The sequence below is a fragment of the Columba livia genome, chromosome 9 (genome assembly GCF_036013475.1).
Source record: "Columba livia isolate bColLiv1 breed racing homer chromosome 9, bColLiv1.pat.W.v2, whole genome shotgun sequence".
NCBI classification, from domain to species: Eukaryota; Metazoa; Chordata; class Aves; order Columbiformes; family Columbidae; genus Columba; species Columba livia.
The window spans coordinates 20143839-20165323 of NC_088610.1; the positions used below are offsets into that span (position 1 = coordinate 20143839).

At 43.0% G+C, this 21485-nt stretch overlaps 1 protein-coding gene across 1 annotated transcript; it reads left to right on the plus strand.

The window, feature by feature from the left end:
* The first annotated feature begins 3 nt into the window (after positions 1-3).
* SEPTIN2 (septin 2) lies at positions 4-21276 on the plus strand. Its single transcript, XM_065074216.1, has 13 exons — positions 4-146; positions 2248-2280; positions 2906-3026; positions 5837-5923; positions 6670-6793; positions 9030-9164; positions 9398-9515; positions 11425-11526; positions 11807-11952; positions 13711-13794; positions 16383-16440; positions 17759-17871; positions 18285-21276. The coding sequence occupies exons 2-12, from the start codon at positions 2272-2274 to the stop codon at positions 17861-17863; spliced, it is 1089 nt and encodes a 362-aa protein (XP_064930288.1). The 5' UTR covers positions 4-146; positions 2248-2271; the 3' UTR covers positions 17864-17871; positions 18285-21276.
* The last annotated feature ends 209 nt before the right edge of the window (positions 21277-21485 follow it).

The window sequence follows — 21485 nt, forward strand, 5'->3', positions numbered from 1 at the left end:
GCATGCGCGTCGGCCCCCGCGCCGCACCTCCGGCAACACCCCGGGGGCGGAGCTTGAGGGGCGGGCACTTGAGGGGCGGAGCGCCCTGGCTCCTCCCCTTCCCCCTTGGCGGCGACCGGTGTCGTTGGTTGAGTGTGGGGTGGCAGGTGAGACGGGCGGGGGACAGTGGGGTGCGGGGCGTCCCACTCCTTCGGGGGATCGCCGCCCTCCCTTGGGGGATCGCTGCCCTCCCTCGGGGGATCGCTGCCCTCCTTCGGGGGTCGGGGGCCCGTCTGCGCGGCCCCTTTCCGGGGAGTGAAGCACAGCCCCTTCCCCAAGTCTTCGGGAAACGGCTCTAGGCGGGACGCGTTCGGCGGGCCGGGCCTGAGGGAAGGCGGTGGGGCGGCCGGGAGGGGTGCGGGGGAGATGCTGGCGAGGAGGAAGCGGCCGATGGTGGTGTCGGGGGGTGGGCGGGCTGGAGCATCCGCCGGCGGGGAGCCGCGGAGCTGCGGTTCCCGCGCTCCAGAGCGGGCACGGCCGGTGCCCCGGTTCTCCTAGAAAACTCCAGCCGGGTGGGTGAAACCGGAGGGAACGGAACATGACCGACCAGCTTCAGAGGAAGATCCGGGCTGCTCCGGCCTGCGTGGGAGCGCTCAGCCGCTCCCCGAGGGGAGCGCTGTGGGAAAGAGTTTCTGAGAAAGGTTTTCTGTGCTTGGCCCATGTGTTAAAACACAGTGTAACTGCAGCCATCTGCATAAATAGCTCTCCCACATTTCATGGTGGCTGTGAGAAACTTTCCTCCGCTCTTTGCCCGCCTCCGAGGTGACAGACGAGCCTCGTGAATTAAAAGAATGTTCTTCAGTGTTTTAGTGGGATCTGGTTTTGTTTGGCATTGAAAAACCTTATGGGGAATGGTTGTGCAGGGATCAGTGCCATCCCTTCGAAGGAAGAGTGGCTACTGGAGCGATCTTGAGTGATGATAAAAGCCTCACAGGTAACCCCTCCAGTAGGTGAACCCTCCATAGGTAACAGACCAGCTTATTGACTGAAACACAGACCTTGCAGACCCTGTATTTTATTTTCAGCATGACATTTCATTTGGGAAGCATGTTATCCAGATTTTATTCCGTGTGTGTGATCAGTTCAGCTTCACGTGAAATGACACCAAATTGCTTCTGTGTTTTGCACCTTTACTCTGTCCTTCCCATGAAAAACTCCCCTCAGAACTAACCTCTCTCTCTGCAGTTCACAGTGAAGTAATCACGGTGAGATAAACTTTGGTGTCATTTCATATGAATCTGAGCTCACATTTTTGTCAAAATCTGGAAGACGGAAGGGATCAGATGGTGATCATTTCAAATCCGCGGGATGAAGGTGGGAGCGAGCCAGATAAGGGCTTTGTGAGTGGGAACAGAGACCTTTCGGTGAGAGGGCAGGCCAGGGAGAGACGAGGAGGAGGACTTGGAGCACTCAGCACTTGAACGTACAGGAGAATCTGGCGTTTTTATATTGCCATAGTAAATTATATGATCTTTTGAACAAGTTAGCCTGATAGAAGTGTTTGCAGGTCTTTGTCAAGAGGCTTTTTTTGCATAGAGGTGTTAGATGAGAGTATAGGATTTTGTGTTTGGTGGTTTGGTTTGGTTTGGTGGGTGTTTTTGTTTGTTTTGGGGTTTTTTTTCTGTCTGTTTTGTATTTCAAATGTTGTGAATGCAACCACGTGTGAAAATCTTACCTTGGCAACAGAAGTTAAAATGCCTGAGTTTGCAAACGAAGGAGGAGGAGGAAACGTTTCGTTTTGAATCTGTCAGCTCGTTACAGACCGCTTGAGCATTAAAGGAAATGTTGAGGGGAAGGAGGCTTAAAAAGAAACAATAATACATAGGTTGGTTTTTCGAGCTTTGAAAAAGCTGTTTCCTGTAAACAGTGAGATGGCTTCAAGTGCCGTGTGCTTGGTTTGCTTGGTTTCCGGTAAGGATGTGAACTTTTCTTCTTCAGACTTCAAAATGGTTTATCACACATCTAGTGCCTTTAGTGCTCTGCGTTCGTGTTAACTGAATTTATTGGCCAATTATCTTAATAGGAACAAAGGCTGCTGAAAATTCTGCTCCTCGTTAATACCAAAGAGTCAATTCGAAATTTGGACATCCAGTCAAGAACGCTCCTTTTTTGCTTTAGTGTGCAACAGTTGGCATTATATTGTTTGGTGTTTGTTTGGTTTTTATCCTACAATTTTTAATAAGCTAAAAAACACTAATTTTTTTCCAGATTTGTTCCTGACTTTCCATAAAAATGTCTAAGGTAAGAATAACATTTCTGCCTTCTGATGTAATGTGAATCTGACATTTCTTTTTAAACTATTAATCTGTGAGTGTAGAATGCGTAACTTGCCTTGTGTTCTACAGTGCATCCGTATGCTAAATTTATGGGTCATAAATAGGCGAGAATTCACATATATAAGACATAATGTTGAAAGATTGAGTGATGAAAACATATATTAGTTTCCTGCAAGTATAAACCTCTGCAGTTAACTTATACCCTTGGAAGGATTCAGTTTGGTCACAGAGCTGCATACAAGCTCCCTGTTGCATTTTCATTGAAACTTCCATTCTGCTACTGTGTTTTGAGCAGGAATCATTTACAAAATGATTTTCTTAGATTTAGTTCCTTCATTTGCTAATAGAAGCAACTGGTCTTCCAGCAAAATCCTTCAAAAACAATGTGGTGACTGAAAATGTTATTGACATGTTGGGATTAATCTAATTCTTGGTCCCTTGCGTTTGGTAGAACAGGTTAAACACCCACGTTAGCTTATTGGAGTGAAATGTGTTTGGAGAAATATTTGAAATAAGGGAGGAAAGCAGTTATACAGACACGTATGTCCTGAATGGTTGCTTATTGTTGTCTTATTTTATTATATTTTTAGCAACAGCCCGCTCAGTTTACCAACCCAGAAACCCCTGGCTATGTCGGGTTTGCAAACCTTCCCAATCAGGTTCACCGCAAGTCTGTGAAAAAGGGCTTTGAGTTCACTCTGATGGTGGTTGGTAAGGAAACGTTTTATTGTCTGTCACAAAATTAGTGTTTGCTCACTGGGAATTTGGAAATAAAGTTAATATTAGTTCCGCTATTGTAGGTCTTCAGCTCGTATCAGAAAACTCTTCTGTACTGTAGCATTTAATTTTCTTTTATGGTTTATGAACTCATGCAGCGGTTGGTTTTGACACTACAAGGCGTGTTTGAATACATTAATGAGTTTGTGGGTGAAGAAATTTGGTGTGCTCCAGTGATTGTTACTTCCCTCCTTCTGTCTCATAGGATTCAAGCATTCCATTTCAAATATGCTTTAAAACTGGTTTCTCATTTGAATACAATCTGTTTGCTTGCATGTTTTGGTGGAGAGAATAGTATTGAGGAGACTATTCTACGTAAAATGTTCTTTATGCTTCTGTAGCTCAAAAGAATCTGAACTCTTTCTACCCCTTCTAAATAGTCTTGTAAGAGAAGAATGAGAAGTGGATTAGATGGTTTTCATGTGAGCTGTTACTTTTTACATTGATCTTGATTTTCTTTTAGCAGTTATGATTTAAAGCTTAATTCTACTTGATATTTCACTGAGAAGCTGTGTTGGTATCTGGAACAGACAGAAACGTCTCGTGTGTCTGCAGAAATACCTTCATCCTCTAAGAAGTCGGTGTCATTTTTGTGAATGAAGTAGGTTCTCAAATCAGGCTGGGGCATCTTTTATCTCTCCCAGTCACACCGCTTGGGAGCTGAAACTTCCAAGTTTTGGTGTTTGAACTCTGTGATTCCTGCTTTTAAAATAGGCTTTTGCAAAAAGTAAGCCTAATATTAGATTCTTTTTGCCTGATGTCACAAAAAGGAAATCTCATTTGCGTGTTAGATTTGTCCAAGAGAGACAGTGGAGATGAGCAGGAGAGCTGAGGCGACACGTGGGAGCTGGTGTTTAAGTTCTTAATTATTTTGGCCTCTGGTAGTTACAGAGTGAGTCTGTCCTCAAACCTTCCATTAGTTTTGCCAAATGGCAGCTTTGATCCTGTTTCTGGCTTTTGTAATTCAGTGTCAAACCATCGGTCTTTATTTTTGCCTTCCTGGAGTTTTATCATAGTTGTTTACTGTATCTTTCAGTAGATTTGCGTAGGATAATATCACAATGGATATCTTATAAAATCTAAGGGTAAAGCCAAAATGTAAGCAGATGGCTCACATTATGAAATCTGCTGTAACTCTTCAGAATGTACTGTTCAGCGATCTGAAAAATCTGAACAGTTCTGGGAAATGAAAGATGTGATTCCTCTGCTGCAGATAAACTTAATTAATCTTTGAGATTAATTGCCAGTAGTGCTATGTGAAACAGTTCTAGCAGAAGGCTGTGTAAAATTATATAAACCAAACAGTTGTTTGTAGCCTCTTGTAAAACAGAAAAGAGGGAGGAAATGCCACATTGTCAGAGTAACAGAAAGGCAATTAACCCCACCCATGTCGCCAGTAAAATTTAACTTCACAGCCATTGCCTGCCGGAGTTCTACCGGGTAAATGAAAACTACAGGAAGATAACTTGGAGAAGAGTAATTTCATTGAACATTTGGAGTGATATTTTAAGATACACTGGCAGAGGGAAGCAGCTGACGTAAGATAAAATAAACTGTGCTTCAAACTGTTGGTTATTTCAACAGTTTGGAATGTGAATTCTTTCTCTTGAAATATGCATGGGGTTAAAGAATGTGGGCTGGATCACAACGCCTCTGTTGAGCTATCCTTCATTAGGTTGCCATGCTGCTTAGTTTCTGAGCAGGAGACTGTTTCTTTAAAAGCTCCCAGTGCTGGCATAGTCCTGATCAATGGATTTTCTTCTGTACCTTGTTTTCTCTGCTATTGCTGATTGTGGTTTGTGAAAACATGAGCTGGAGTTGATAACAATTTGGCTGCTTGGCTGTGTTGCTTCCAAATAAATCCTAACCCCTTGTATTTATTAGCAGTTTCATGTTCCTCTCCATGACTTCATCTAAATAGTTATTTCACTCGAGAGTCGTTAGAGTAACTCTGCATTTCATTAATCCTTAACAGCAACGATGAAACCCGGTTTATTCTACATGTAATATTTACGCAGACTGAACGTATGGAATGTGCCACTGGTTAGCATCGGACTTTGGTTGGGTTTTGCTCAACTGATGCTGAGTTCTCTGGCTGCGTGAGATCTGGAGAGATGCGCTCTATGAGGCGCGAAAAACTGGCATCTCCCGCTCAAATCTGTATTTCAGAACACCATTCCATCTCTTTCTTTCTTTCGTTCAGGTGTTTGTGTCAGGCTCCTTGCAGAACACTCCATGTTACTCAGTGAGCGAGTGCCCTGTCATTTTTTAGATCTGATTTTTAAAATTAATTCTGTCAGCACCTCAAACAAAACAAAAATTATAGAGAAGGATTTTTTCAGTCAATTCAAGTACTGAGCATTTCAAGCTGCTGGTCTTCTTTTATGCAGTTAACATTTGTTCTGATTAAGATCTTGATGAATTAGCTAATGAGTTGGCTTTTGAACTTTTCTCAGGGGTCAGTCTGTAGCCCTAGAGCAAAAATATGTTTGCTAATGCCCAGTTTCATCAGTGAAAAGGTGCTCTGTGTGTGTGCTCTGTAGCCATTCCGCTTCCCTTGGGTTCTTCTTTACCATTCTGACGTATAAAACCCACTTTCTGATGGCAGGCCATGCAGAAGCTCCACAATGCCTTTTTCATTGGTTAAGTTGATGTAGCGTGAAAAAAAGGTTTAGTCAGGTGGTACCGTCTGGATACAGTTGAAATTAATTATGTCAATATGTTGACTTTATTTTGAATCACAGGTGAATCTGGACTGGGAAAATCTACATTAATAAACAGCCTCTTCTTGACAGATCTCTACCCAGAAAGGATAATCCCAGGAGCTGCTGGTAAGTGAACATTCATTCGAGTTTCTCTGTTCTCAATGCTTTTTGGAGCCGAATGCTTTTCTATTTGGATGTTAGTAACAGCCAGTAGTGATTTCTAGCTGTCATGATTTCTAATGAATTTTCTGATACCTGAACTGATAGAATTGGTTCCCTCTGTAGCCTCTTTGTTGTTTGGTCCTGGGGTGGATTCATATTGGCCCCTAGAAGGTTGATCCCTTCTGCTTAAAAAAAGTCATTGTGCCGCAGCAAGACAAACAACCAACTAAACCCATCAGGAACTTTCTTTAATTTTTCGGCTATTACGATTCCAAGCGTATGCATTGTTTATGGCTGCTTGGACTTTCAACTTGATTCCTTTGCTTTGGGTTGATATTTAGTGAATCTGAACTTCACCTGCTTTTCTTATTCAGTCCCTTGTCCCTTTTTTATTCTGTTCACCAAAGCATCCAGTAGTCCAACAGAAGGTAATATTGTAAGAAAATAGAGGACAGTGGTATTTTTTCCCCTCTTTGCTACTTGTGGAATGACTTGTGTTAGTAATTTATCGTGTTAGCTGATGATTACTTATCACTTTCAATGTTAAGAACAAATTCCATTACATATAATTTAGTATTGTTCTCCAAATTGCTGATTACCTCTGTTTTTTTCTCAGTCCCTTTTGCCTTAGCTTCCACATCATATATGTCTCTCAAAATTACGTAGTCTTAGAAATTCTATTCTGAAGGACCGTGTTTATTGTCTTTTAGAGAAGATTGAACGCACTGTGCAGATTGAAGCCTCAACAGTTGAAATTGAGGAGAGGGGTGTGAAGCTCCGTCTGACGGTTGTAGATACACCAGGATATGGGGATGCCATCAACTGTCGAGACTGGTATGTACACAGCGGATCTGTTGGTCTAGAGATATAGATATTGTTCTGGGGGCAGATTAGGGAGGGAATAAGTAACTGAAGTGGGGCTCTATTATTAATGATATATGGCTCAAAGTCAGAAGGTCCAAGTAGCAACTCTATCTCTTTTAAACATTTCCATTCCAAAGGTGATGGAAACTGATTGTACTGCTAAGTCATTATCTTCCTTTTACTTTTTATTTGGTGTGTTATGTGAAGTGCTGAATTTGAAGTGTGATTTTTCAGAGATGGCCGTGTTTTCTAGTTTTGAGGAAGCTTGATTTAAGTTTTAGGAGTTCATTAATTTACCTGTAAAGAGGCATCAATAACACACAACTTGAAATAAATTCTGTGACACAGATATTTTGATTTATCCTTTTTCTCAGTTGACTTTATTAAGTTTGGAAGGGTTTTAAGTGAACAGCGTCCTGAACTTTTTTATAGTTGGAAAGCTATGGAACCATTGGGACACAAGAAATTCAGCAGTACTCTGATAAAACAACTTATCTAGTCTTTAGTGCAAGTAAAAATCCACCTTTAGATCTTGTCCACATTCATTTGAGCATTCTCACATTCTGCATTTTCATCTTTGGGTTTGATTATTTGGGGTTTTTTTTGAGAAATTTACATTATAATAAGTACTGGGAAATAATCTTGAGATCAATGGCAGTCAGTTTTTGATGGTAATCCCTCTTCCCACGTCTCTTAAGGCCCTGAAGGCAGGGACCGAGGGAATGAAATCCCTCTAATTGTAAGAAAAGATCAGGTTCGAGACCACCTGAGGAACTCGATAAGGTGTAAGTCCACGGCACCCACCAAGCTGCATCCCCTCTTGTTGGGTTATCTGTGGCAGGTGTGTTTGCCAAGCCACACTCCACCTTATTTCAGAAGTCACAGCACCCAGGCAGAGACCACGGTGGCTGGGAAACGGGAAACATCATGCTGGTTTTTAACAAGGCGAAGAAGGAGGATCCCAGGAGCTGCCAAGCAGTCAGCCTCACCTTCCGGTCCTCCTGGGAGATGTGTTGAAGCATGGGAGCCTGGGAGGTGATTAAACGCAGCCAGTAGCACCTCAGCAAGGGCAAATCATACCTGACTAATCTTGTGGCCTCTATGATGGAGAGGATAAAGGAAGAGCTACTGATGGACTGGGAACTGGCTGAAGGGAAGAAGCCAGAGAGTTGTGGTCAATGGGGCAGAGTCCACTTGGAGGCCTGGGTCTAGTGGAGTGTTCAAGGGTCAGTGCTGGGGCCGGTATTATTCAATATATTCATCAACGACTTGGATAAGGGAATAGAGACGTTCAAATGCAGACATTCCAACCCACCTGGACACCTTCCTGTGTAACCTCATCTGGGTGTTCCTGCTCCATGGGGGGATTGCACTGGATGAGCTTTCCAGGTCCCTTCCAGCCCCTGACATTCTGGGATTCTGTGATACTGGGGGATGAAAAATTGGGTATGTGTTGGTGAATGCACATCCCTGAAAACCATTCTTATCCTGGGCTGCATTAAAAGCAGCATGGCCAGCAGGTCGAGAGAGGGGATTTTCCCACTTTACACTGCTCTGTGAGACCTGGGTCCAGCTCTGGGTCCTCAGCACAGGACACACATGGACCTGCTGGAGAGGGGCCAGAGGAGCCACAGGAATGACCCGAGGCTGGAACAGCTCTGCTGGAGGACAGGCTGAGAGAGCTGGGGGGTTCAGCTGCAGAAGAGAAGCTCCAGGGAGACCTTAGTGCGGCCTTTCAAGACTTATTACCAGGGCCTGTAGTAACAGGGCAAGGAGCAGCAGTCTTAGACCGAAAGAGGGGAGATTTAGATGAGTTTTAAGGAAGAAATTCTTCCTCGTGAGGGCGGTGAGGCCCTGGCACAGGCTGCCCCATCCCTGGAAGTGCTTAAGGCCAGGCTGGACAGGCTCTGAGCAACCCGGTGCAGTGAGAGGGGTCCCTGCCCATGGCAGGGGGTTGGACTAAGTGGTGTTTGAAAGTCCCTTCCAACCCAAACCATTCTGTGATTGTAAATCAACTTGGAACAAGTAGCTTAGGTTATCTTGAGCGTGTGTAATTAGTACTAGGCAAAAGATAAATACTAACCCAAGAGAAGTTTCCTGTATGAGTTAAGATGTGTGTTACATGTATGTATATTTTATCTTAATACTAAAACTATTGAGCATTTGGGACCGAGCATGATTTCTTGAGTCCGTATTTGTTTTACAGTTTTAAGACCATAATATCTTACATTGATGAGCAGTTTGAGCGATATCTGCATGATGAGAGTGGTTTGAACAGAAGACACATCATAGATAACCGAGTTCATTGCTGCTTCTATTTCATTTCACCGTTTGGTCATGGGTAGGTGTTTCTCTGTCATTTTGGTTTTTAAATGATATTACTCTGAGGAGTTGATTTGCGCCTGTTGACTTAAATATTCACAATCAGATTGCCATTACTTACAGAAGTACTAGAATGCTGGAATTAATTGAGTGTGTTCTTTCTGTGTAAGGAGAGAGATCTACTTTGGTGTGAACATAAATTGGTCATTTAGATTAAAATTAAATGTAACTTTTTCCATCTTTTAATTTTAGCCTTAAGCCTCTGGATGTTGAGTTTATGAAGGCCATACACAACAAAGTAAATATTGTACCAGTGATTGCAAAAGCTGACACTCTTTCTCTGAAAGAGCGAGAAAGACTAAAGAAGAGGGTGAGTATTCTTCTAGCTTGCAGACAAGCGTTGTACTTTGGTTCTAGCAATAGAGCCATTCTCATTCGGCCTTGCTGTGGCCTAGCCAAGAAAAAGATCATCACATGCACAGTGTAACATTGTTTAACGTGTAGTTTGATGTCTTGTAAATTCTTGTATTATGTATTTAACTGAGAAATTGTCCTTAAAATGTTGCCTGCAAAATGGCGGATTGGCAACATTTACGATTATGTCGTGAGTGAATTTTGACACTGTGGAAAAATACTTAAATGCTTTTGCTACTGGTAATTACTCCCTTACTCCCCAAAGCAGAGGCACTGTCTGCATCTATATCGTGCATATACTTTGTTACCCAGTCAGAATTCTGATGATTGAAAACCAGGATTTTTAGAGATTTTTCTGATTTTGGGGTTGCTTTGCTTCCTCTCTGTCACCCTCTTCTAATACATGGCAGTACTTTCTTCTACAGGCAAGACCCCATATCGCATTGAGTCTCACAGAACTTGATCCTGTGTTTGCTGAGAGGGGAAAATCACAACAAACCATCATGAGTTAATAATGGTTATGGAATCTAGGAAGAAGTGTTAAATTAACTTGCCAGAAGGCACACTAGATTCAGTCTTGGCTGTTATATTTAAAACTTTATGTCGAGGGTTAAGATTGCGGGGTGACAATAAAACCCTGGCAGATGTATTGTTAACCCCCTCTCCTCCCCCACTTCCTCCTTTTGCCCTCCCCCCTCCCCACTTCCCACTCAGCACAGGTGATCGGGAGGGAAAGAAGGACAGAGAGAAGAGAGTTGGAAGAATTAAAAGTGTTTTACTAATGCTACTGATAAGAATAGAGAAAATAATACAAAATATACAAACCCAATCTTGAAAGTCTCAGCAACTGCAGAGCTGGCAACCAAAGTCCTGGACTGGACTCTGCAGCCAACCGGAGCTGGATTCAGTCTGTCACTGGCCTCAGTTCACAGGGACGACTCGCAAGGTCCTCTGATAATGTTGGCCATAAGCAGAAAGGAAAAGGGATGAGATCCTCGTGATCTCCCACTTTTATATGAAGTATTCACATGAATGGGATGTTTGGTCAGTTTCTGGGTCACCTGTTTCTCGTTGCCCCTCTCGCAAGATGTCCATCCATGCTTATCAATAACTTCACATTCCATTGCTGTGTTCACCAAAACATGGATCTGGTTCTCCAGGAAAATGCAGCTGATAAGAAGCTTTAGCTGACAGGCAAGTTCACTAAAAGAGAAACTTGTTTTTAACAAAACCAGGACACTTTATCTATGATTTTTTCCAGTTATTCTGAAAATCCTTTTAGTTATCTTCCCCACCTTGCAATAAAAATAGAGAAGTGTACTTTAGTTTGTACATATTTTGTTTGAATTCTGCAGAAATCAAGATTTTTTTTTTTTAAGAGCAAAATTTTGGTTCATGGCAAATGGGTTCCAGCTGCAGATTTCATTCTTAGAGGTCATGACATAGAAACAAAATTACTTGTCATGTTGGTAGCTCTGTAGTTTAAAAACTTCTACCCCTGCTCTCCAAACCGTAATTCAGAGGCAAGAGCAAGGAGTTTTAGGCTGTTCAGATTATGACTTCTGAGACAATGTTTGATAATTAAAACCCAAATGCAGATGTTTTAAAGAAACCTCAATTTCCTATGTGTAATTCACAGCGGACAGTGTTTATTTGAGCTCTGTTTATTGTCTGGAAGTCCATGGCAAGTAGTTGTTGGATATCACAAAGAAATAAACAAATACTTGCTGAGTAATTTGGATCGGTAAGACAGGCCCAAATTTCTCCAGAGATTGTGTATAACTGATTAAGTAGTTTTACCTTCAGATTTAAAAGTATTGACTTTACCTGCATATTGTCTCAATTTCTTACACTATAAATCTCAGATTCTGGATGAAATAGAAGAGCACGGCATCAAGATTTATCACCTCCCTGATGCTGAATCAGATGAGGATGAAGATTTTAAAGAGCAAACCAGACTCCTGAAGGTACGGCTGGCGTCAGGGTGTCCGGACTGCAGCTTTTTGGGCTGCTCGGGTGGCTTTGGAACAACATACACACCGAGACCTTGAGTGAGTCACCGTGTCTCTGCCCAGGCTTTGCGGTCTTGAAAGGCACTGGTGACGGTGACATTCTTTTTTAACAGCTTCAAATTAAAAGCATTACAAACTTATTATCATAATATGCAGTGCTGAGCAGAGCAAGAGTTGTTCTTGGAGTTGTTTGTTCGGGTTCATTGTTAGTAATTTTTGCATTCTTGGCTTTTAGGCCAGCATTCCGTTTTGTGTAGTGGGATCCAATCAACTCATTGAAGCCAAAGGTAAAAAAGTTAGAGGTCGACTCTACCCGTGGGGGGTAGTTGAAGTGGAGAATCCGGAACATAATGACTTCCTGAAGCTGAGGACCATGTTAATGTAAGTTAGAAAATTCCAATTAAATTGTAGTTTGAAAAAAAAAAATCACCAGGAAGCTACTCCAACAGTGAAAAGGGGGTTGGAGCAGCTGTGGAATCCCTGGAGGCATTCACGTTTTTTTCTGGAGAAGGCTGTGAGCATCCTTGGCCTAGCTGGCCTAGGCCTAGGCCAGGGTCAGGACACTTAGGCTCCATAGGTTCTTTCCAGTCCAAATTATTCAGTGATTCTGTGAAAATAATTTTTTGTCTGATTCTTTTGTTGAACACGGCACTGTGTGGTTATTCAGATCTCCAAGAACGTAAAATGGGTTGCTTCTCACCTTGTGCTTGTTTAAATATATCTATCTGTAGATATATATCTTCAAAGGACTGGACTTGGAGAGTCCACTGGTTGATTTTTTTTTTCAGGCTTTGCTATTCTGCTTCCCCTTAAATTAGCTCCTAAATTAGCATGTTAAATGGGTGCACGTGCTGAGCACGATGACCCAGTCCAGTGCTGAATGTGAGAGTTTGTTAAGCAAGCTGATGTGACCCAGCTATGTTTTCTCTTAAACTTATCACAGACTTTTATGAGGGCATAACCAGGTGGATAGATGATGGCAGAGCAGTGGATGTGGTCTATCTTGACTTCAGTAAAGCATTTGACACAGTCTCCCACAGCATCCTCACAGCTAAACTGAGGAGTGCGGTCTGGGTGACCAGGTAGAGAGGTGGACTGCGAACTGGCTGAAGGGAAGAAGCCAGAGAGTGGTGGTCAATGGGGCTGGATCTAGTGTGCAGTGCCTCAGGGGTCAGTACTGGGGCTGGTATTATTCAATATATTCATCAATGATTTGGACGAGGGAATAGAGTGACTGTCAGCAAGTTTGCTGATGACACCAATCTGGGAGGAGCGGCTGACACTGGAAGCTGTGCTGCCATCCAGAGACCTGGACAGGCTGGAGAGCTGGGCAGGGAAAAGTTTAATGAAATAGACCAAGGGCAAGTGTAGAGTCTTGAATCTGGGCAGGAACAACCCCAGGTTCCAGTGTAAGTTGGGGAATGACCTATTAGAGAGCAGCGTAGGGGAAAGGGACCTGGGGGTCCTGGGGACAGCAGGGTGACCATGAGCCAGCACTGGGCCCTTGTGGCCAGGAAGGCCAATGGTAGCTGGGGTGGGTTAGAAGGGGGTGGTCAGTAGGTCAGAGAGGTTCTCCTGCCCCTCTGCTCTGCCCTGGGGAGACCACACCTGGAATCTTGTGTCCAGTTGTGGCCCCTCAGTTCCAGCAGGACAGGGAACTGCTGGAGAGAGTCCAGCGCAGCCACCAAGATGCTGAAGGGAGTGGAGCATCTCCCGTGTGAGGAAAGGCTGAGGGAGCTGGGGCTCTGGAGCTGGAGAAGAGGAGACTGAGGGGTGACTCATTCCTGGGGATCAATATGGAAAGGGGGAGTGTCAGGAGGATGGAGCCAGGCTCTTCTGGGTGACAACCAGTGACAGGACAAGGGGCAATGGGTGCAAACTGGAACACAGGAGGTTCCGCTTAAATGTGAGAAGCAACTTGTTCCTGGTGAGGGTGTCAGAGCCTGGCCCAGGCTGCCCAGGGAGGTTGTGGAGTCTCCTTCTGTGCAGACATTCCAACCCGCCTGGACACCTTCCTGTGTAACCTCATCTGGGTGTTCCTGCTCCATGGGGGGATTGCACTGGATGAGCTTTCCAGGGCCCTTCCAGTCTCTAACATTCTGGGATTCTGTGATCTTTTAATTCTTTTCCTTCCCCCAGCACACATATGCAAGATCTTCAGGAGGTGACCCAGGATCTTCACTATGAGAACTTCCGCTCCGAGAGGCTCAAACGAGGCGGCAGGTTGTCATCTGCTCACATGCTGTTCTTCCTCTTCTGAATGTATTTTTTAGTCTCTCTGTCTCTCCTACTATTTGATTGCTAGGATTTGATAGATCATGGGCAGATCTGTAGCTCCAGTCAGCACCAAATTCCGTCCACCCGCTCACACTGAGTAAGAAAAAGTATTATCCAATTCTGAAGAGACAGTTGTGGCATTAAAAGGATATAGTTAGATCTCTGCTTTGATTTATGGCTCTAACGTTGTTGTATTGGAATGCTTGAGGTACATAAGTAGAGCAGATGTCTATGATAAATGTTGTCTTAGATCTGGAAGTTAGGTCAGTGTTGATATGTTAAAAAAGTAGATTTTTTCAGAATTGACTGAATTAACTACTGGAATATTTAGACTGTGTCTTTAATATGAGAAACTCAAGTCCTTCTGCAGTGCTTTACTGAACATGGCAGTCACAGGATAAGGCCTTTCAACCCTGTTTTGAGCTGTGGTGGGTCAGGTACAGCTTTCCTGATAAGGGATATAGGCAGAACACCCCTTTGTAACTAAAACAGCCAAGCTTGTGAAGTTGAGTTTGTGCGTTCCTTGTTGAAAAGTGGTGTTTCGTGGTCTAGATTTTTGAGTTGCTTCTCTTATTTCAGCCACTAGAGGGTTTCATGATTGTACATTTCAGCAGGTTTGGTATATTTTGCAGAGGTTTTCCCATCCTGCTGTTGACGTAGGTTTTGTCACGTGCCCCGTCAGCTTTCAGGAAAAGGAGTTTGTCTGTAGCGTTGGCCCACGTGTCCAGTTTTCCCTTCGGTAAGATGACGTGCTCTGCCCCTTGATTTTTAAATCCTGTCTTCTGACTTTCAAGCTAAAAAAAAATCAAACTTGTGCCTCTTATCCAACAAAGGTCTTAGAAGTAAAGTAAGCTAAGGTCGTCCAGAGCTAAAATCATGTTTACCTATTTTTAGAGGATTTAAAGTTGCCTCTGCCAAGGTGCTGACAGTGAGTTGCTGTCAGGTTGGGGTACCTCCCTGTGGGAAACTAAACCATGGGTTTGTATCTTGTCTGGGCAAGTGGCCTATATCTTTATTGTCACATTTCTGAAGTGGAGCTAGGTTGTAGTTCAGTTTACTTATAGTAAGGGCAGTTTGTGTGTGAATTTATTTCAAACTTGCACCTACCCCACCAGCAGCACTTGGGCACCGTATTCACTAACGGTAGAGGCTTCTTGGCACGGAGGATTTTTGTACCATCTGTTTCTCTGTTGACATTTTAGCAAGCGTTAGTTTGCTCGCTTTGCACTTTTGATGGCACTTGTGTGGTTAGATTTGTTAGCAGATCTTCCCCATTGCAACACAGGATGGGAGAAATCTATTAGCAAAGTGGTAGGTAATCTGGAAAATACAGTAGGTGAAAATATTCTTGTGTTGGTTTCTCAGTGTAAAACTGGAAGGTTCCAATTAAGCAAGAGTTTGCTGAGATACTGATTGAAAGCGTTTGCCTAATTTTGACAGGAGTAATTAATGCTGGTGGTATAACAGGTTATACAAAAGAAATCTTTTGGACTTGCAGAAAAAAAAGAAAAAAGGTGACTATATTAGAAAAATAAACTTTGAAGTTTGAAGTGAAGCACAGGATAAAGGGATCCTCCAGCTGGAAGGATTCCAGATGTGGACAGTGGGTTTGTGTTAGTTTTATGGGTTTGGTTATGAGCCTTTCAGAAGTTTGGTAGCCAAACACGGTTTGCGAAGATAGAGCTGGGATAGAACTGCGTCAGAGGAAGGTTCTGCCCGCAGGTAGCTGGGTTTCCAGCGCAGAATTCCTTAGAACTCTGGTTATTTTACAGGTAACTCCCATATTTTTCTGAACATCTTGACCAGCATTACCCTGAACTTTTCATTTAGTTGTATTGATCTCTTGCACTGGTGAAAGAGAGGAATGGAGTATGTCTTTGCGGTATTTCTCAATTTGCTGTATAGGACAAGGGGCCATGGGCTTCAACTCTGCCGGGGGACATTTAGGCTGGATATTAGAAAGCAATTCTTTACAGAGAGAGTGGTCAGGCATTGGAATGGCTGCCCAGGGAGGTGCTGGACTCACCGGCCCTGGAGGTTTTTAAACTGAGATTGGACATGGCACGTAGTGCCATGATTAGTCAATGGACTGGAGTTGGACCAAGGGTTGGACTTGGTGATCTCTGAGGTCTTTTCCAACCCAGTCGATTCTGTGATTCTGTATGTGGTACTCAAATTGCAACCAGTCAAGATAACGTTATGCTCAGGCAAACGGCTGGACTCGAGGACTGCTCAGAAACAGCTCCTGTTGGTACCTACACACAAAGATCTGTCAGATTTTAAAGTTACAGCTAGAACTCATTCTTGGCAGAACTTTGTGAAGGAGTAAGGGATAAATTGGTGTCTTAAAAATAACTTAAAAACCTGAACTGCAGCCATTTGGGCAACATGTTTCAATGAATTTAGTTTGTATTATGAAACTGTGACATACGAGATGTGTTCTAATAGCCTTTGTTTTTTTTAACAAAGCATTCTCTGGAAGTTCAAAATGCAGAATGCATGCATGTTATTGAACAATATTCCTTTTATTTTAGGAAAATAGAAGATGAAGAAGTAAATAAAGACCAGATTCTGCTTGAAAAGGAAGCTGAAGTAAGATGACAGAACTCTGTACTCTTGCAATGGGGGAATTTTTATTATTGTATCACTGCTTTAGGGCAAATGATTTATGTGATGTTGGTAATTGTAAAGGAAAGGTGACGTTAATGTTCCCATTGGGAAGCAGATGATAGAGGGGAAGGACATAGTGAGGGGTTTACATAATCACAGACGCCAGGATGAATGGGAATGTACCAGACAAGGAGCAGGTCACGCTTCATGAGATTAATAGGTGGCTGATTTCAAATAAAAAAGATACTTTTAAGATTATCTGTAAATGGTGGAACTCATTAGCATGGAATTTTGTGCATAGCAAGAAGGCAGATAAGCTCAAAAATGAATGCAGGTAAGCACAGGGACTGGAGAGTTTGACTTTCTCCATGAATGTGCTCACTAAACACAAAGGTGGGATTTTTTTGTTTAGGAAGTTCAGAATTGACAAATGTATAGAATTTGAGAGCATGTCAGGAAATACTGGGTGTGTGCACATGGCTGCGTTTGCTAATAGGCAGCATTGGAGAGAGGCTGAGTTAGGCCGGGTTGTTGGTCTGCCCCAGCACAAGCAGACATGCAGTGTTCCAGTGACTTTAGCTGGAGTCCCAAAGGGCGACTGGAGTGGAAGTGGAAAGGGTCATTGTTTCAAGGAATATGAAGAAAAGAACGGTGTGAGCATTTCACAGGTTTAACTTGTAATTGTTAAGCTGAACAGTTTAGTTTGAGTTTAAAGTGTAGGCGCAGAGAGGCAAAGACATCCATGAATATTTTGGTAGTGAGGTTAACTTCCAACCTGCCAGAGTTGAGTACAATAAAAGAATTATAATATTGTACATGCAGCATGGCTGAATTAATCTCATTAGCTGAGTTACACGATTACCCTGTGTGGAAGTGCTCTGAATGCTTCAATGCTCTGAAACGGAGCTGCAACCATTTTCAACAATGGTTCTGTCTCCGTGGGTAGTTTGCTTGTTGGACTGGCTGCCACCTGGTCATCCCCAGCGAGGGAGCTGGGAGGTAATCCTGACCATTTTTGTTAGTGATGGAGACAGGTGGGTTTCTTCTTCACCTTTAGTAATTGTTTGTTCAGCACTTCAGCACCACCCTCTTTAACTTCCAAGGAAGTAAAGACTTCCATTAAGGAAAATCTCATCCCAAATTACAACAATAAAGCTTCTTTCAGTCAGTAAATTTCCAGCCTCTTGATGGATGAAGAAGAAAGATGCCATAACCTGAGATCAAGATAATGCAGATGTGTGTTCCCTCTCTGATAGAAATAATTACTAATGTGGTGGATTTGTCTGTGCTACTTTTGCAGCTCCGACGCATGCAGGAGATGATTGCGAGGATGCAGGCGCAGATGCAGATGCAGAGGCAAGGCGGAGAAGGGGACGGCAGTGCAGTCCACGGACACCACGTGTAAAGGCTTTGGTAAGATGTTCCCATAGCCACTGAAAGGGCTTCTCTTTTAACCGCTGGTTATTGGGGTTGGTATTAAGGAGTTTTGTAAAAATGTTTGCAGGATGGGTTTGCATACCTTTCAATCTTAATTTTAATTTTTAAGGTTTAACTACTGTTTGTGAAGTTAAATGGCTTAGAGACATATTGGTGTGGTTCTGGTGTGTGTATATCTCTATATTTTTATCTATATTGAAAATTTCCAGAAAGTCAATGCAATATATGTTGGCAGGAACCGTGGCAGGAGTCTTTGACATTGTGTAAACAGGTGTTTCTCACACTCCTCATTGCTTCGTTGTGCCTTTTAAAATGTGTGCGGTTCTGAGCGGTTTCTGACTATAGGGAGGTAGCTGATCTCAAATTGTATTTTGCTGTCTTGTTTCTAGATGACTGTGCACCCGGATCACAGGAGACCTCCTGCCGTTCAGTTTCAGCGCTGTTGTACCAGCCTTTTGCTCAGCATGTGACTGGGAATTGGCTTTAGAGTTTAACATGGAAGTGCATTGTGGTAACTTGTGTGATACGTATTTCATAACATGTAGTCAGTTGGTATTTTGTGTAGTATACACGTTTGACTTCAGTTTTGTTTAGTAATTCTTCTATTGAGCTTATTTTTGGTTTCCCATTGTACTAGGGATACAAAATAGACGTTGAAACTTTTCTAGCTTGATATGGCGTTAGATAATAATGTTTGTTTTGGTTTGGTTTTAATATGGCTTATTAGTTCCCTGCTTTTAACTCTGTATTAGGTGTAGAAATAAGCAGCTGTCAGTGGTATCTTGTCCGTGGCGTGTGACAGTCACCTCACCAGGCAATCCTGCACTGTCACACCAGTGACAGTGACAGTGTGACAGTCACCTCACCAGGCAGCCCTGCACTGTCACGCCAGTGACAGTGTGACAGTCACCTCACCAGGCAGCCCTGCAAGGTTCAGCCCTGCACTGTCACACCAGTGACAGTGACAGTGTGACAGACACCAGGCAGCCCTGCAAGGTTCCTTTGCTATTTTTTGCAGTGTTTACAGGTGTGTCTGTGGGACCTTCAGCCCTTTTCTGTCTCTGCTCAGTGCAGGTGGTTTCCTTGGCCTCTGCAAGTATCACATTAAAATTCAAGCATCCCTTGTGTCTTAATGAAAGAAATAAGAGGAAGTGCCTCTTTCAGAGGTACGCTGTTTTATGATAGGCGCTATTTCCTTCAGATTTAACCTTGAGGGACATATATTCTTTGTTGTTTGCCTAAAGTCTCTTAACTCTATTGCAGATAATTTTAAAGAGTTGCTTGTAGGTCAGCACAGATCAGTCCTGCTATTTTCTGGCATTACTGTAGCCAAATAAACTTGAATAATGCTGATATTGTTAAATACGGTAAACCCCAAAGAGTAGTTTTCTATGCATGGGTGTTTCCTATATCCAAATGCACAAGCAATTCTATAATTCTTAATGAGTATTTTCATACTATTTTTAGGGCATTGCAAACTGTTAATTGTAGTATAAAATATCTACTAGCACACTTTTCTGTTTTTTTAAGTGGTCTGTGCCTGACAGGATCAATGCAAACCGATATTTAAGGTCTTGCTCCGAGCCGCAGTTCGCAGTATTACTTTGGAACTGATGCTGTTACGCATTTTCTCTTTAGGTCGAGGTCCCTTCCCTTACCACTGGTAGTAAAGGAGGCTGGTGTGGAGCTTGGCTGGGCTCGTGCTCCACGGCCCGCCTGGTGCTGTATTCACTGTATCTGCGGTGCAAACAGCTGCGCTGGTGTCCATGAGCACTGATACACCAGGGCTGGTGTTTCTACTGCTTCTGGTAAAGCCATCCATCAGGTCTCCTGATCTCATCTGTTACAAAGCGCTACCTAAGCAGCTGATATAAAAGACAGAATTGCAACTTTTTTCTCTCCTTTGAGCTCAGGTGTGTGGCTTTTATAACTTTTTTGTAGTGTTTCTTTTAAACAATGAATGGGATTTCTACAGCTAGTGTATGATTCCAGTGGTCCTTGAGAGGCTGGACTGCATGTAAACCTGCTAAGCGGCGGAAATTTTTACCTGCCTGAAACTACTGTTATCAATTGTTTTATATTTAAATCTTTCTAAAGATGTGAAGTTCAATCCTGCGTCGTAGCCTTTGCTTGAGAGCTCCAGTTTTCTCCTCAAAAGCAATTACTGTGGAAGTTTCGCACAACTCGTTTGCCCTTCCCTACCCTTGACCAACATGAAAACGAGAACCTTTTTGTACGCTGAGATGCACAGAAACGTGAAGTCCCATTTTGTCAAATATTTACGTACAAAACTTAGATGGAAAAACGTGCACTGCTAAGTTCTTGTCTTGCTTTTTCAAAATAAGGTGTAGCAACAAAGCAACATGGCTCTATTGTCAGAAAACACTCCACACCACCTTATCTGTTTCTAAATCCGATGCACTTTTGTGAGTCGGTCGTCATCAGTTTTCCAGAAGAACTTAGCGTGAACTCCCGCCACTGGACTCTGTGCCGTCCCAGGCCGTTCTGCAGTTGCCACAGATGTTTGGTTTGTTGGGTTTTTTTCTCAGTAACGCAGCGTTTGTCTATTTTTAAGCTCTTTGTCTGATGTCTGAGCTGCAGCAGCGCTGGGGACCCCGACTTGAAGAAATACTGTGAAATCCAAAGCGTACGCACAGGGGACGGGTTGGACACGTCACTGTCCCTCTGGGTACGTTGCTGTGATAGTTTTTTCCTGTATTTTCTAAAACGGGAACACAAGCAGATTGTCCATGTATTTAGTGCTGTTCGGTCACTACCCATGGAATTGTTCTTATTCTTGGAAATATTGTGTGTCTGTTAAAACACACGATCAGGATAAAGTATTCCGTCTGGTTCTTAGGCAAAGAATTTTTCATCTACAAATTCCAGGAGGAGAAATATTTTTGTATGTTTGTTTTGTTTTTAAACAGGTAAAAGCAAGTTAATGGCACTTGCCATTTTAACTGAAATACTTGAGACAGTTAATTGCTTTTTCTTCCCGAGTGGGACAATCATTCATAGTGTGCCTGATGTCTCTGAAGGTCTATTTTGCCTTTTCTGGTGATGGTCTCGCAGTTAATGGTTTCGTGGTAAGACAGGAAGAGTGAGATCATCTTCCTCAGGTTCTATTCCACACCAACTCAGCCACTGGTAGAAGAAAGACTTGGAGACAAGAGGTCCATGTTTGGTGGCTCGCTGAACTGGCCACAAGTGTTTCTCTGTTACAGTGTTGTTACGGTTTTTATTCTAAGAGTCAACATGCTTCTGAATTTTATAGTTGGTAGCAAAAATGACTTGCTCTTGGTACAAAAATCTGTTATATTCAGTTTTATGTACTGCCATTAGCCAAACTGTAATAAAAAAAAATGCTAAAATACCTTATATTTTTTTGCTATGATTCTTTATTATAGTCAACCCTGGCGATATAAATTAGTTTGTGGGTATCTCTTTTAAACATAAAGGGGGAATGAAGCTGTGGTTGAAGGAGAACACGTGGATGAACTTGCATGAGGTCTGGTCATGAGGAACGGGAGCGCCAAGTGTGCTGGTCCAGCGCGTGTCCCCGGGGATCTCGCTTTTTCGCAGCCCTC